The sequence below is a fragment of the Pteropus medius genome, unplaced genomic scaffold (genome assembly GCF_902729225.1).
Source record: "Pteropus medius unplaced genomic scaffold, Ma_sr-lr_union100, whole genome shotgun sequence".
Classification (NCBI taxonomy): Eukaryota; Metazoa; Chordata; class Mammalia; order Chiroptera; family Pteropodidae; genus Pteropus; species Pteropus medius.
In genome coordinates this window covers 5593934-5610233 of record NW_024340698.1, presented here as the reverse complement: position 1 = coordinate 5610233, position 16300 = coordinate 5593934, and the positions used below count along the sequence as shown (strand labels likewise).

Below are 16300 nucleotides of genomic sequence, written 5' to 3'. Positions count from 1 at the left end.
GTGAATGGTTCAGTATGAAACAAAAAGCAGCAATCATGTTTGACAGGGAAAAGTTAGCAGGGAAGGTGTTAGAAACTACTTTAAATAAAGAAGTACTTTAGTAATAATTGTGAAATCTTGCATGCAATAATCAGCAGAGAAAACATACACAAAGGATAGACTTGGGGTAATACTATGAAGCAACAAAGCAAAGCTTTGAAGTTCCAAATGTGACCGGTAATTTAGAACTGCTAAATGCAAATTGATGAAATGTTTGAAGGGAGTCAAGTCCTCTAGTACAAATCTATCTCTTCCAACATGTATCATCTAGTTTGTCAGTTTCATTAAAGACTCCTTGCTCAGATGATGGCAGAATTATCTATTTAACTCTTCTGGCTTCAGCCAAATAAGCACGGCGCCGAAGTACATTTTTTAGTTAAAGAAGGGATATTCTGGCTTTCAAATTTAGGAATGACTTTTCAAGTAACTGAAGGTTGACATTCACATCTCTTTTAAACCACTATTTAAGACTGGTACTTAGAAATAACCACCTGCTTTTCCTTCCTTTTGCTCTTCCTCTGTAGGTGAATGCAGTTTCCTATGTCTTCTGAAAGATGAGTTTATCTTCTTTTCTGTTTTTTCTGGAGATCAAAGGCAAAGGAATATTATATTTTACAAGCTGTTTGAATATATTATTTCAGAAGCGAGTCACTCCTTTTTTCAAACATTTTCTATTTTATCTGCACTTACTTGTAAAGAATTTATTTAAGTTTCAAATATTATGTAGAGCTTCTACATCCCCAAACTTAAAACTAGTTTAACTGTTTAACTCTTTAAGTTATCTAAAATAAAATAAACTTATTTAGAAAATTGTAAAAATTAAGAGGGGAAAATATCTGATACAACTTGACAACATCAAAGTTCCCAAATTAGAAGTATACAACCTTTAATTTTGGATACAATCCATGATATCTACTGCTAAAATAACTTATACTTTAGTTATAACTAGTATCTTTAAAACAAAAATGATCATTACCACATGATTCAGATGTACAATTTTAGCAACCCAAATCATTCATAGGGAAAATAATTTGTTTTGTGTAGATACTTTTCCATTTCGCTTGACATATTCTGGCTCAGAATATTAAGGAATGTCTGTTTAAAGAATAACTTTTCTTTTGGGGACAAATTAAAGTACATATTGACAATACAGCATCATTTGAAAATTCCTGAATTGATAATATAATTGAGCACTGTGAACCACAGAAGTGTAAATGATTCAGTTAGGTGGTTAAATCGCACATCCTTTATTATTATATTGCAAGAAATGTCAAAATGCTATAAAGTTATGAGTCAGCAATGAACAGAAGAAAAGTAGACTATTTGAATCAGCCAAGATTTAAAATAGGGCTATTTAAAATATTACAGATTATATTATGAACTTCATTTGAGTTTAAAGTTCTCATCTCTGGATTGAATAGGTTTCATTTCAATTTGACGGGATTTTACAAAGATAAGCCACTGCCAATATTGATTTTATTTCCCCTGGAACCAATGATTACAACATTCATCATTTCAGGGTGTGCAATATACTGTACCTTTAGGCAAGTTATTTTACAAAGTGTCTTCCACACACCTTCTTGTATTAAAAACTTGTAAAGAAATCATTTAAAAAGTTACTTGGAATTGTTCCTTCAGTGCGATTTAACTAATTATTACTGTGAAAGTCATCACCTGTCCCTTCTCTTTACATGTTTCACTAATATGGCAAGTATGCATATTATTGAAAGCATATTAGTATTTGCTCATTATATTAAAAAATATAGTAAGCATCTCTGGAAGAAATCTTTGCTAATTCCTCAAAGCAATTAGATAATAAAACAAAGTTAATGCTTGTGAAAAAATTAAGCTATATTAAAATGAAAGCATATAAACATGACATTGATGTGAATGTTATCTAATCTTTCTAAAGGATTGAGTTGGTGGAAACTAAATTAATTTTCTTATATGACAAACAAGGTGCTAGAGAAAATCTTCCCACATTAATCTATGAATGGACCTACGCTATATATAAAAGTGCTTTGGGAAAGCATATTGAGGGTAACTGTGGTTCAACTTTTGTCAGAACATTACAGGAGAAAACGTGATGCACCCAGACTGATGAAAAACCTTGCACGCAAGCTCATCGTTGGAAATTGTATGACTCCTAAAAGTACAAATAACATATGTAAGAATGAACAAAGCTAAAATCACTTCCAACATATTCAAACTATAATATTTAGACAAAAATGGAAAAATCTTTCCCACTAAGTTAACTACTGCTACAATTATACTTTAAATGAGATCTAGAATCTTTTGCTGTACTGGAATTTTTAGAGCAATCAGCATTGCTCCAAAAAATGTCAAAGCACCTAATACAAAAAAAATACTTTTTAATTCAAATTATGCCTTTTTTTTCCCCATTCATAAGGTACAAAAGTGGTATTTCTTTTTTTAATGACTAAGTTTAAGGGAATGCTATATAATGTTGGCCATGTTTTCTTCCTTCCGTGATCATTTCTATTTTTTCTTTTTTTTTTTTAATTTTTATTTTTCCATTACAGTTGACATTCAGCATTATTTTATACTAGCTTAAGGTATACAGCATAGTGGTTAGATATTTATATAATTTATGAAGTGATGCTCTCGATTAGTCTAGTACTCACCTGGCTTTAAATGAACATAGTTATTATAATATTGTTGACTATAGTTCCTAAGCTATACTTTACATCCTCATGACTATTCTGTAACTACCAATTTGTACCTCTTAATCTCTTTACCTTTTTCACCCAGTCCCCCAATCCCATCCTCCCATCTGTCAATCATCAGTTTCTTTTCTGTATCTGAGTCTGATTACATTTTCATTCATATTTTTTTTAGATTCCATATAAGTGAAAGCATATGGTATTTGTCTTTCTCTGTCCGACTTACTTCACTTAGCATAGTACTCTCTAGGTCCATTGGTGTTGTTTCAAAAGGTAAGATTTCATATTTTTATGCCTGAATAATATTCCAGTGTGTGTGTGTGTGTGTGTGTGTGTGTGTGTGTGTGTGTGTGTGTGTGTGTGTGTGTGTACACTTCTTTATCCAACCATCTATTGACATGCACTTAGGCACTTCCATATCTTGGCTATTGTAAATAGTGTTGCAGTGAACATAGAGATGTATATATCTTTTCTTTGGATAAATACCCAGAAGTGCAATTTCTGGGTCATAAAGTAGTTCTATTATTAATTTTTAAGAAACCTCCATACTGTTTTCCATAGTGGCTGTACCAATTTGCAATCCTACCAACAGTGCATGAGGGTTCCCCTTTCTCCACATACTTGATTTATTGATGATGGCCATTCTGATAGGTGTGAGGTGATCTCATTGTTGTTTTAGTTTACATTGCTCTGATGATTAGTGATATTGAGCATCTTTTCATATGTCCATTGGCTATCTGCATGTCCACTTTGGAGAAATGCCTATTCAGGTCCTTTGCCTGTATTTTTTATTGGATTGTTTTTTTTTGGTGTTGACTTGTATCACTTGTATTTTTATTTCCAAAAGAAAATTTTTTTTTAACTTATGATGAGTATGGTTGCTTAATTTTTTTTAATTATCAGTGAGAAGCACCATGTACTACAAGCCAGAAATGGTCAATGGCACACAGTCAGGTAATAATTTTTTTTAAATAAGGAACACTAAATAAAAGGACAAATACCAGGAGCAAAAGTATCTGAAGTATCCATAGTAAGGTAACTTCATTGGGATCTTAACTACAAAACCAGGAAGGTAATTATACTTGCCTGTCGATTTTACAAGGTTGTTGCGAATAACAAATATATGTGAAGCAGATCAATCTGTCCACTGCTATATATATGCTATTATTTTCCTTAAATAAGGAATTATTCATGAAACTTAATGAAAATTGAATGATTAGTTTAACTAGTCCCTAGAAAAAAATGATTTTGTTTATAGGTTAGAAAGAATATGAATTAATTTTAAAATAAATTATTGTGCCACTTAATGGCAATGTCTTTTGGTTGAAATGTTTTAGTTTGGGCTACCTGAGCCCTACAAACCCATCTGATATGATTAATACACAAATCACAAAATGAGGATTTATATTGATATTTATACTAATATATTAATTTTATATACACATGCATATATTGATATTTATATTGGTATACTGATGAAGTACAAAATGGTAATGACCATCTCTATCATCTACTGTAAAACAATGTGATGTTGCTCTTCTGAAATCAATCTCAATGTTCCACAATATAAAGAATAAGTGGTACTGTAAAAATACATATAAAGAATTGATTTATTTGAAATTCAGTGGAATACATGAAATAACTACTTACTTTTGGCTATAGAATTTTGAAGACCTGCAGATGACACAGTCGTTTGTTTTTGCAAACCAGAAGTCTCCTGTTCAATTTTTTCAGTAGATACAGATCGTTTATTGACTGAGAAAAGATATAATATTTACTATATACAATTTTAAGAAAGCATCATTAGCTGAAACAAAACGAGTTCATGATGTAGTTCTATGGAGCATAAATATGCAATTTTTAGGTACACAATGTTCATTGTCAGTCATTTCTTTAAAATTGTATGTATTTAACTTATGTTTTATGAAATAGTGTAGAATTATGTCCACATACATGAAAATTTACAGTATATCAATAGTAAACAGGGCAGATTTATTTTTTAAATGTGCGTTGAATAAAGCTGTATAAAGTGTATTGATTACTTATCATTTTTATACTGATTACGAGTTTAAATGTTAAGATTTTAGATACATTAGATAAAATAAAACTATAAAATTTTCACTGTTTCTTTTGCAATCTCATGACACAGATGAAATACTGTGCACATCAGAGCACATGGCAGTATTTTCATTGAAGATACAAAACTCAAAACCTTGTTCTAAATGCAAGCTTATGGTAATAGCCAATATTTAATATGAGCATGAATGAACTTCAAGTTCAATAGTTGTATTAATTACCAGTTTTATTTCCAGAATTTACTGTTGTAGAACCTTCCCATGACCATCTTTTTTGACGTTGATCAACACGGTTGCTCCGCTCCAATGTACGAGAGAGAGCAGCTTTGAATTTCTCCTATTTAAAATAAATGCCAACAATTTTTACACATTCCTTATAATGGTTAGTATAATTTTGATCTGTGGGTTATAAAGCAATACCACCATCACATTTTATATCAGGCAAAGTTTTTCGTATCAGGTAAAAGTTAAAAATAGAGACATGTTTCAGGTATCAGTCAATATCAGTGCTTCTCCTGAATAACTAGGTTTTAATCTTATGAATCTGAATCGAGGAACTGATCATACTTCCTTCTGCCTTTATCACTGGGAAATTTAGAACCAAATTTGTAGCCTATTTCTAGAAACTATACGAAGACTGAGTGGTCCACTTTTGTGTTTGCTAATCATACCTTACGTTTTATTTTTTTCCTACTTTAATTTTCCCCTCTGTTTGACTCCCTCAAACATTTATCATCTGGTTGTAGTATGTATTTTTAAAAATACACTTGAAATTCTTTTTAGAATGAGGAAGGAAAAAAGTCAACTCACACACAGAAGTGAAATCTATGCCAGAGTCATCTATTTTACCCACATTTATAACATCTTAAATTCTGGTGTTAATATAGTTTTAAAAAGATAATGATGAGTTGGTCTTGACTTCGACTCAATTTAAACTGCTCAGGATAACAGCTATACAAATTTAAATGTCATACTGTGGCAAAACAACTCCACTGCCAGAAATTCTTAGATATTTTTCATCCTGGTGCTATAACACACCGTGGGCTATACGCAGGTAAGCAAATCAACTTCTGGGCCAGACGGTTTTCTATTTTTCTCTGACAACAACCGTTTCTTAGCAACAACATACTTATAAAATCCCCACTATTTCTCAGGCCAAAGAGGGTAAGCATACCAGGAAAATGGAGAATCATCGTATCCTCTACAGAGAACAGCAACTGCAATTCTTAAAATAAAATGTATGTAATGGCAATATTTCAAATTATATTTTCTAACAGGAAGTTGTTCTAAACTACTTAGAAACCCAGAAAGTATAACGAAGACTAAAAACAGAGACTAATCTTGTATTAGTAAAACATTCCTGATTCCTAAGAATTCCATACCTGTTTCCAAAGGCACCGACTCTCTGTGCTCTCAGGTTCCTTCGTGCATTTGTAGCTAAGATGTATCGCCCATTCCCCAAATTTGGAGTTTTTACCCTGCTCTACCTGTAGCCTACTTATAGTATCCCATGGTCCCTGCTCTGCTGGGACACCCCCCCCCTCCGCCCACACACACACCAGTTAGCTCTCTGGACCTTTTCTCCTTATCTTTCTGCCTCTTCTCCCTGCCATGTCTCTGGCTCCCTTTCTGTCCACAGTGTCATTTTGCTGCATTCTCTTCTTTTCTGTGTTCTCTCTCTCAGATTCCTCTTTCTCTAAGATGGTATGTTTTTTCTCTCAGTTTCTGGGACTCTCTCTCACCTCCAGGGCCCCTCCTCCACTCTGCATAAATAGTTTTCTGTTTTACCTACTTTGGTCCTCTGTCTTTACTTAGTTCATATTCTCTGTCTCTGTCTCTCTCTCATTCTCTTTAATATACCTAAGTAAATTACGATGTTTCACAGAGGAAAATGAAGAGTGACAGAATAGAAATACTCAATGAGAGTCCATAAAACACTGGAATGTGAAAAATGATAGCATAAACAACCATAGAAAAAGGTTCAAAAAGACAGATAAAGTGGTACTGGGTCATGGATGGGGAAGAAATGTCACGAAGACAGTCCCAGAATAAGATCTACAGAAGGAAGAGAGGGCTGGGGATAAGGCATATGCAAGAGCAACCACGTGCACAAGGAAGGAGAAAAAGTGAGCACCACAGAAAAAGCAGCAAAGAAGAAGGCTCATGGGGAGAAATGAAGCTAAAGAGAAGAGAATAAGAAATGTAAAAATTAGAGCAACAGAAAAAAAGAGAAGATTAAAACACTCATACCGAGAGAACAGGCAGAAAGTCCAAAGATGGGGAAAGAAAAAGAAAGAAGCTAAAACAAAGAAAGCAGAAAGAAAAGTGAGGCAAACAGAGAACCAGAAGACAGACTAAGACTTATTTAGAGATCTAGAGTCATTGGAATAAAGAAAAAGAGAATGCCAGCAAGAAAGAGAATGGTGTGACAGAGAATGTACTGGATTTAGAAGAGTCAAGGATACTCAGAGCAAAGTAGTGGAATGACCTATAGGTGAAACATTTGGTCGCGTAGAGAATCATACAGAATGAGCCAGGTAGCCAGGTACCCATGTATAAACGATGAAATGCAAACTGACTGAAGAGGGACAGAAGAGAAAAAGAGAGGGCATCACAAAGGCAGTGACTCATACCAAGAGATTACCAAAGACACCAACAGAGTCCAGAAGGGAAAAGAGAGCAGTGGGCCACAAAACGACAAAGAAAAACAAGGGAATGTGAGGAAGGTGAGAGAGGGTGCACACCAGAGGGAGCCAGGGGAACACATAAGTGAAGCAGTGCATGTAGTCCCACCATTAGAGGAGCTGAAAGCAGTAAGCCTGTCAGATGGGAGGCCTGTCAGGGAGGACCAGACAGTGGGTGTGAATATCAGGAACTGGAGCAACACTGGAAACTTTTGGGTAGGGGAGAGAGCCACTTAGAGCAAACTCAGTACCCCGTGTGCCATGTCCTGAAGGTGGACAGGGCTCTCTTCCTGGATCTGCACAGCTCCTCTTAACCTCAGCCAGTGGATCTACACTCCAAGGATCTGATGGGACAGGGGCAAGAGACTCTAATGCTTAAGAAAAGAAGAAAAGAAGAATTGGGATTGATTCCCTTTCCACAGGTTGGACCAGTAAAGACAGAGAAGGGATAAGAAAAAAAGTATTCCAGACCCAGGTAACAGTGTATAATTTGATTAACAGGCTAGAAAAATATATACCCTTTCTTCTCGTAATTTTTGTTTTCTTTTTTCTTCTGCGGATATTCTCCGCTGTTCATCTTTTTCTTTTTGTTCCCGCAGCTTTCGCTGTTTTTCCTCCATTTGTTTTTCATATCGGATCTTGGACCTTCTTTCTTTTTCAAGTAGTTGTATTTCTTTATTAGCTGCAATATTCCAAACACAAGGTGTAAGAGCCAAGAAAATATTTACATTTTCCACATTAGAAACAGAGAAGAAAAGAGTTAATATTTCTCATTCTCTTTCTTAAAAACAATGATCTATGCTGATAACTAAAGATTTGTTATGTACGTGAACAGAGATGGCTGCTAAAGATTCATTTTCACTGGGTATTCATTTAACTCCAGAGAAATAAATTAGCTTAGATGACTCCCATCCTGCCTAAACCAAAATTCCAAAGAAGAAATAGTTTCATTCATGTGATATTTCTGCTGACTTGAGGTAAACTCAAGGCCCTATCAGCTTAAAGTACTGTACTTTAAAATAATAATTAAAAAAAAATACAGCCAGAATGTTTTTTTTCCTTCTACTAAGAAACTTCTTTCAAAGGCCTCATATCTATACAGACTATATTAAGTTCATTGACTTAGTCACATATCACATTTTGATGTTTTCCTCTATTCAAATTTCCCCTCGCTTAATCCTGGAGAGCATCTATGCAATTGTATAATACTCCCCCCTACCAAGAGCTAGGAAGAAACGGCTCCTCACCAAAACAAAGATAATTGATATTCCATTTGAATGAAGTTGAGCACAGAACTGTTAGTGGATTTACAAGACCAGAGTAAGAAAATATAGTTGAAAAAGCATCCTCTCAAGTTGTAGAAAGATTATTCTTTTAGATCCTAACTGATAAAAAGTTACACTTGAGAAGCAAAGCGATCAGTGAAAGATACCTTATCTATGTTAGAAATTTTTCAGCAACTTCATGTTCATGTTCAGAATCATTTTTACTTAAATCCCATTCTGCTTGTTTCTACAAATGTTGAGAAATTTTCATACCTTAGTTTTCAGAAAATTAAAGCTAAGAGAAACTACTACTTCAAAAATTAAACAATTTAGTCAAATACTTTTCATGGGCCCTCTTTATCTGATTTAGTATAAGCATTTAATCCAATATGATGCATACTATAAGTGTAATCTATCATACAAACAGATAAGGAAAAGTAAAACCACTTTGGAAATAAAACCACTTCATCCATTTTGATTTTTTTTTAAGTCAAAACTGTACCATCTTGTTGTCGCCGCCGTTCTTCCCTGCGCTCCTTTGCTAATTTTTGTTTTAAATCATTTTTAAGAACAGATCCGTCCAACACTGAAAAAAAGAAGAGTTAGACATTAATAAGATCCCAAATTTTGATAAAGATACTTTGACATCTCCCAAAGCATTCAAGAAATCATACCTGGTTTAAATGTTGATCTTGTATTCGAGGGTTGAAATGGAAGAGAGCTAAAGCCGCTCTGATTCCGTCTTTCCTGAGCAATGGCATGAGCGGCAGCAACTAAAATACAGGGAGATAAATTAGATATTAAGAATACAAACAGCTAAAACAGGGTCAGCAAAGCACAGCCAATTGTGTCTTTGATGATAAAGGATAGCATCTCCTCCTTAAGATGAAGTCATGATGAATTAATCTGGGTCAACAAAGACATACTGAGTTCATGATGTTCAACAAAAATTTCACAAAGAATTAAAAATGTGTGCTGTGGATGTGCCAGCATATCTGTGGATATAGTTGTTTAGTGGGAGTAGCAGCACCAGTTTGTAGATGAATAGGAGCTAATGATTAACAGCTTTTAAAAATGCCTCAGATAAGACCTTATGCCAAGTACTAGAAAAACTGAGCTGGCAAGGAATTGGAAAAAATGTCTCACCATAAATTGGGAATTTAGAAAACATTTGGAGTTTATGGATCTTAATTTGGAAGCAAAAGTGTCAACAGTGAGATCCTCAAAGGTTAGGCCCAATATTAAGGAATACATTTATAAATGATCTAGATCAGGGGCTTTTTACCCTGGCTGCATACTAGAGTCACCTAAGTTGCTTTTAAAAAATTTAGCAATGCCTGCCCCTCCCTGCCCCCACTCTCTTGGGGGTGGGGCCCAGGCCTTTGCAGTTGCTAAAAGCTCTATTCTGATGCACAGTTAAGGCGGAAGACCACTCAAGGAATTTCCAATTAGATGGTATTATTCTAGGTAGAAAAATGTCAAGCGGACATAAAATTATACAACACAAATTTACATATATCCTGTATAAACAGGCAGAAAAGTGGTAAATAAACTTCAATGGGAGGTGATAGGTGTAAAAGGTGAAGAGGAATACAGTCCATAATAGTGTGCTTGCACGGTGACAGATGATTACTAGACTTGATGTGGTGATCACATTGTAAGGTATATAAATGTCAAATCACTATATTATACACCTGAAACTATACTTAAATGTATACCAACTATACTTAATTTTTTTAAAAAAAATCTTCAATAAGGGTGAAATATAAGATAAGGGGAGCACCATTTGAGGGAAATAAAAACTAAAATTCTAGGATGATATGCAAACAAGTTATTACAGTGGTTTCCCTGAAACCTTTAATTCCACGTATGGCTGTTTCTAAAATACCCTACGATGCTGGGCATCTTCAGGAAGGATCTGGAGATTAACACTGAAAACTCTTCTACCCTTGTAAAAAATCACAAGAAATATGCTCCTGTGATACTGCATACAATTCTGGTTTCTATATATCAAGGAAAATATAACAGTTGAAGATGGGCAGTTAAAATAATTAAGCGAATAGGGGGCTGTCGTAGTATGGATAGAATGAATGGACCAAGATGTTAGTTGTCACTGAGGAAAGATATCTTGGAGTCATTTTACAAAGTAACCTTGAAAGTGACATTACAATGGCTGCCACTGGGATCACCATTTCAAAAAGGGAAAAGGATTTTTATTACCCCAAAGACCTAACAGTTCAGATAATCCATGACCTAGATAAATTTGAAGATTAAATTCTTTCTAGCTTCCTTAATAATTCAACTACTGGCAATTTTGTAGACCACAATTATCCTCTGATTTTGAGTACTAGTGTATTGAGAAAAATTCTTAAATACACACTATAAATTAATTAAGCCTTCCTATATACCGCCCCTGCCCCCATAACATTTCTTTGTGAGCACAGAGAAAACAAGTTGTTTTTGCATGTTTGGTTTTCTTGCTTAGAGTCCTAAGGAAAGTCCATATTTTGGCACAATTTAGCCGACCATAAGGGTAATTTCTCTCAAAGTGTACAATTTTACCAGATTTAAAGATCTTATTAAACAGAAGTAACCTTAGAATTAGCTATGGTGGGACTAATGAACCAAATCATATAAATATTAAGGTGTTAATATAACATCAAATCTGATTTTTAGACCTTTATATTGAAATTCCTACTGGCAAGAAATACATTCACCAAAAGGGCAGATTCTAAAAATTATTTAAAATTTCCAGGCAATGGGAGAAAGTCTTTATATCCGGTCTTAACAGAGTGAACATTTTATTCAATTCCATGAATGAGGGTATTTATTTATCATTCATTTTAAAGTAACAGTAAGGTGCAGGAAGCATATACAACAGTATTTCTTTAGTTTTTCTACTAATTCTAAATCTTAAATTAAGGTTAAAAGGTACCTTTGCCTGGAGATTAAATAAGAAAATGTGTAGTATTTATTACTAAAACTGAATTATAAATCTTAATCTATATTTATACTTTCCTAAAATCTGCCATAACAAATAATGTATATCACTTCACCATATACGAAGTTCTTTTCATTTGTATTACCTTGGTAAATTCTCATAACAATCCTATAAAATGGATATTATTGTTTTTTCCCCTTTTTTTTTTTACAGACGAGAAAACCGAAGCGAAACATAACTTTCCCAGGTCACACAGGTAGTAATGGTGAAGCCAGAACTTTATTCAATTGTAGATTAAGAAGCAACTTTACTTTGAAATATTACATAATTATCAAGGACCAGATTATACAAAATCCACATTAATCTTTATATGAGTTAGTTCATTATTCTCTCTTCAGCTACCTTCTAAGGTTACTGTATAGATTCAGCAAAAAATAAATGAAATATATGGGTTTAGGTTTAAATTATACTTTGAAAATAAGCAATAGAATGATTTTTAAATAAAGTATTTCTCTTTTTCTTTTTCCTTTTTAAAAAGAAAGCACTATTATGCTGTGGCTAAGAAAGGCCTAAGTTTAAAGAAAAAGTGTAAAAGAAATTACAAGAAAATCATCCTCTACCAGGGGAAAACTTAAAATCAATCATCCTATCTAGCCCAATAAAAGCCTCAGAATGAAATAAACCAAAAATAGGTGTCACTAGGATGCCAAAGTTAAAGAATGCTTTATATTTACTAGGTTTTAAAAAGACGTCATTGAAATTTTGAAGTCCCTTTTGGACATAAAGCATTTTAGCTCATTACTGACTTCAATACAGTGGAAAATTTCTGCTTCTCTCTGGGCCCCCCTCCCTTTTTCAACACATGCGCGTGCACGCATACACACACACACATATATACATACATACATAGTGATACACGATCTGTGTCATTAGAGCTCTGCTCCACTAGGGCAAACTAAATGCAAGAAAAGAAAGACACTCGATGACAACTAGTTCAAGAATGGTAATAATAATCTTCCTAAGGCTGCACCCAAGCACAATCAACCAAAATGCTTAATGTCATGAGATGTCAATAAGTACACATCCCCATACTTACTTAGTATCGTCTGCCAGAGATGTTGCTCTTGAAATCACTCTCAGAATTCAACATAAAATCTGTAGCCCTACCTCCCCACAACCTTTCTTCTCCAAGATCCTTTCTTCTGTACTCGCCAGAAATAATAGAGCACATAAACTATTTTTTATTAGTATTTTTATTAGGAGGAAAGGACAGTTTGGAAAAAATGATTGAACAGGTTTTTTTTGTTATAAAAAGGGCTATATTTGTGGCAAAGAACCATCACACTATGAAACTAATTTTACAGATCAATAGATCTAATACTGTTATTTAGACCACAGAATAAAAAGAAGCAACCACCACAAAGCGCCCTATTTCATTTGCCACAAAGTGGCAAAACATTTCATTGACCCTTTGTCCCCTTCAGGAAACGCTGAGACCTTGAGGGCGGTTCTGGTCTAGCATGTGATGTTTTAAATTTCTAATATAAAATGGCAGCAAGGAAGTCAACTATGGTTCTAAGTTAAACCTTTTTGCATAGCTTTTTAAGTTTTTGGTTTGAAACACTGTGAATACAAGCAACTGTCTTAAAATTTTAAAATACTTTTCAATGTTCAATATACAAATGTCTTTTTTTGGGCGAGGGATATCTGGAACGCTGGTTAATTTAAGTCACTGAAACCAATGTCAGAAAGCCTTAGGTGTCAATAACCAATAAAGCAATCTGAATTTACTGCAGATTCTCCAGGTGAACGATTATAAGCTGGAGACAGAAAAGAGTTTTTCTACCTATAGAACGATGAAAGTGTATTTGCTTCTGACACATTCTTTGGGGGAATTGACTCAAAGCGTTCTGAAGTAACATAAAGCCTCTCAATCGCAGCCAATCTAAATTAATTGTTCAATTGCAAATGAAAAAAAAATCCCTAAGGATTTCAATAAAATCAACAAGATCCGTTTTATTCAAGTTGATGTAGGAGGCAACTAGCCAGAGAACTAGCTAAAAGCAACCTCCCCAAAACAAGAAATACTATCTCGCTCAGGTAGTGAAGCAGTCTCCTAATTAAGCAATGCGCTGCACATTTTACAAAGTTAATGATTTTAAGGGGAAAAAAAACTATGGCGATGGGACCAATTTGGGAGAAGCACTCTCAATCAGTTCAGCCTAGGGTCTGCAAGATGTCTCAGGGACGGTGACATCTTAGCGATGTCATGTGCTACAGCAGGCAAATCAGGAGGAACAGAGAGCCAAGTTTCATCCCAACTTCGACTCCCTCCTCAGCGGACCTTGACCAGGAGGGCGCGGGAGGTAAGCCTGTGGGAGAGGCAAGGACTGCGACCGCAGGAAAGAATCAGAGCGCGAGTGCCCATGGCTGAGGGAAAATTACAACCACCGGCGCCTGGAAGGGCTGCCCCCGGCCGCGGGGGCGGTCCCGGCGCGCGGGATCCCAGTGCGCGCCCGCACATGCCGGGCAGTGGCACGTCCGTTCCAGCAACTGTACGGCGCTCGCCGCCCGCAGAGGCAGGCGGACTCGGGACCGTCCGCCGGGTCTGGGGTTCTAACCCCCACCCCGCGCCGCGCCTAGCAACGCCCGTTAATTCTGAAGCGCCCTGCCCAAGGGGGTTCGGCCATTGGCGGCGCTGGCCAGTCGTTTTCCCTAGCGTCCCTCTCCCACCACAGCTCCCATCCCATCCCAAGGAGGTCCAACGGGGATGAGGGGAGGACCGGACAGCGCGAGGCGACTCCGGAATAAAGTTTTCTTGCGCCCTCTGCACTGCTCCAACGGTCTCCGGGGCCACAGGAACACCGCATCCCGCACGGCCCGAGCCCCACCCACCCCCTTCCCGGGATCCCCCGTCCGCTCACCCATGCGTTCCCTCAGACCCCTCAGGGATGGAGCGTTACTAGCGATAGCACGCTCCGCCATCTTCCAAGCAGTAGAGCCCTGAACAGCAGCTGTCTCGAGGGCCACAGTGCGCAAGCTCCGGCGCGACAGCCGCTTGGGCTGGGGCCGATGAGCTGGTAGGCGGGGCAGCCCTGGCGGGGCGGGGCCCAAAGGGCCGCCCCGCCCACCTGGGACCCGCAAACTGGACAGCGCTGCTCTCCACGCACCACGTCGTGACTGCCTGGGCAGCCACCACCTTGTCTAAAGACACCGCCTCCTACGTTCCCTGCTCTCCCCGCACTCCCATTGTGGCAGCCAGCCAATCACCACGAGGCTTGCCATCCAACATTCCTTTACTCCTTTCATCACTTCTACCTGGCAACCAGTAACATTCCTTCCTTCATTCATTCGTTCATTTAGGAAGCTTTTACTTAGTGCCTACTGGGTGCGCTTGTATCACAAGTTTGCTAGGCTTTGAAACACTACACAAAGAAAGGCCCAAGTTGGGGGAAGCGCCCCGGGGAGAGGCTGGGGGAGAGAGAGGTTCCTGTGACATGCTAGGGGTCCTATCATGAGTAGACACTTATAAATTGTTGCAGAATAAATCATAACACCTTTAGGTCTCAAAGTTGTATGAATTAGGTGCTTGTGAGTCTTTAAAGTGAAGGAGAGGATTTACTGACATTACTCGCTCCAGATTTTGGAGGAAGCCCTCAGAGTTTGCAGAATGTGTGTGTCCCTCCCCCACACTCACAAGGAACAATTTATTGACCCCATGCGCCTTTGAGGGGCAAACATCACTTCATGGGCGCTTGCCTGTGCAAAGTTGTGTTATTAACGTGGTGTGGCACACAGTTGTAGGGAGCAGTTTATGGATGAGGCCATAGGTATGGTGCAGGAGACCCCCAAATGGGGTAGGAGACCTCTTGTAGGATGAGCACTTTGATGAGCGCACTGTGTCTCAAAATTACATGAGAGCTGTAAAATGGTAAAAGCTAATAAGAGCAAATACTTATTGACTCTTACTATGCGCCAGGCACTGTTCTAACTGCATCATGTTAACTCATTTAATCCCCCTACCACCCTATGAGGTAGGTACCATTATCATCCCCATTTTATAGATGAGAAAACTAAAGCACAGAGAGGTTAACTAATTTATCCAGCGTCACACAGTTAGAACTGGAATTTGAACACAAAACATCTGACCACAGTATCTGTATGCTTTTAGCTTAATGCAATACTGTTTCATGAGAGTTGAGATACATACTATATAATTCAAAATTATTAGTATCCATAAGCATAAAGACCTAAAAACACATAAGAAAAACCCAACCTTCCAAGAGTGAGCAAAAGACATAAACAAACCTTCCAAAGGAGAGAAAACACAAATGGTCAATTGACATAAGAAAAGATACTCTTTAGCAGTCAAAAGAAAACCACAAGGTATCATGTTACACCTACAGATTTGGCAAAAATTGAAGAGCTGACTACAAGTAAGTGCCGGTGAGGATGTAGCTTAATACTAGTAGGGGAAAGAGTTTGGCATTATAACACCCAAAACCTTGCTCTTATGTATATACAGAGACCAATGCTTTGCACGACCTACATGATGGTAGCTATTATTATTAATATGGCACATGTGTGATTAAGGTGCTAGCAAAGCATGTAC

General features: G+C 36.8%; 1 protein-coding gene across 4 annotated transcripts in view; it reads right to left on the bottom strand.

The window, feature by feature from the left end:
- MAP7D3 (MAP7 domain containing 3) overlaps nucleotides 1–14872 on the bottom strand; it is a 31139-nt gene extending 16267 nt beyond the window's left edge. For all 4 annotated transcript variants that reach the window (XM_039874900.1, XM_039874917.1, XM_039874911.1 and 1 more), the window contains exons 1-7: nucleotides 14613–14872; nucleotides 9422–9520; nucleotides 9250–9333; nucleotides 8001–8164; nucleotides 5021–5135; nucleotides 4374–4478; nucleotides 531–620 (exon numbers count right to left, since the gene is read on the bottom strand). In XM_039874900.1, the coding sequence (XP_039730834.1) occupies nucleotides 531–620; nucleotides 4374–4478; nucleotides 5021–5135; nucleotides 8001–8164; nucleotides 9250–9333; nucleotides 9422–9520; nucleotides 14613–14673 (718 nt within the window). In that variant the 5' untranslated portion in view covers nucleotides 14674–14872. The remainder of the gene's footprint in view (nucleotides 1–530; nucleotides 621–4373; nucleotides 4479–5020; nucleotides 5136–8000; nucleotides 8165–9249; nucleotides 9334–9421; nucleotides 9521–14612) is intronic.
- Nucleotides 14873–16300: the final 1428 nt, after the last annotated feature.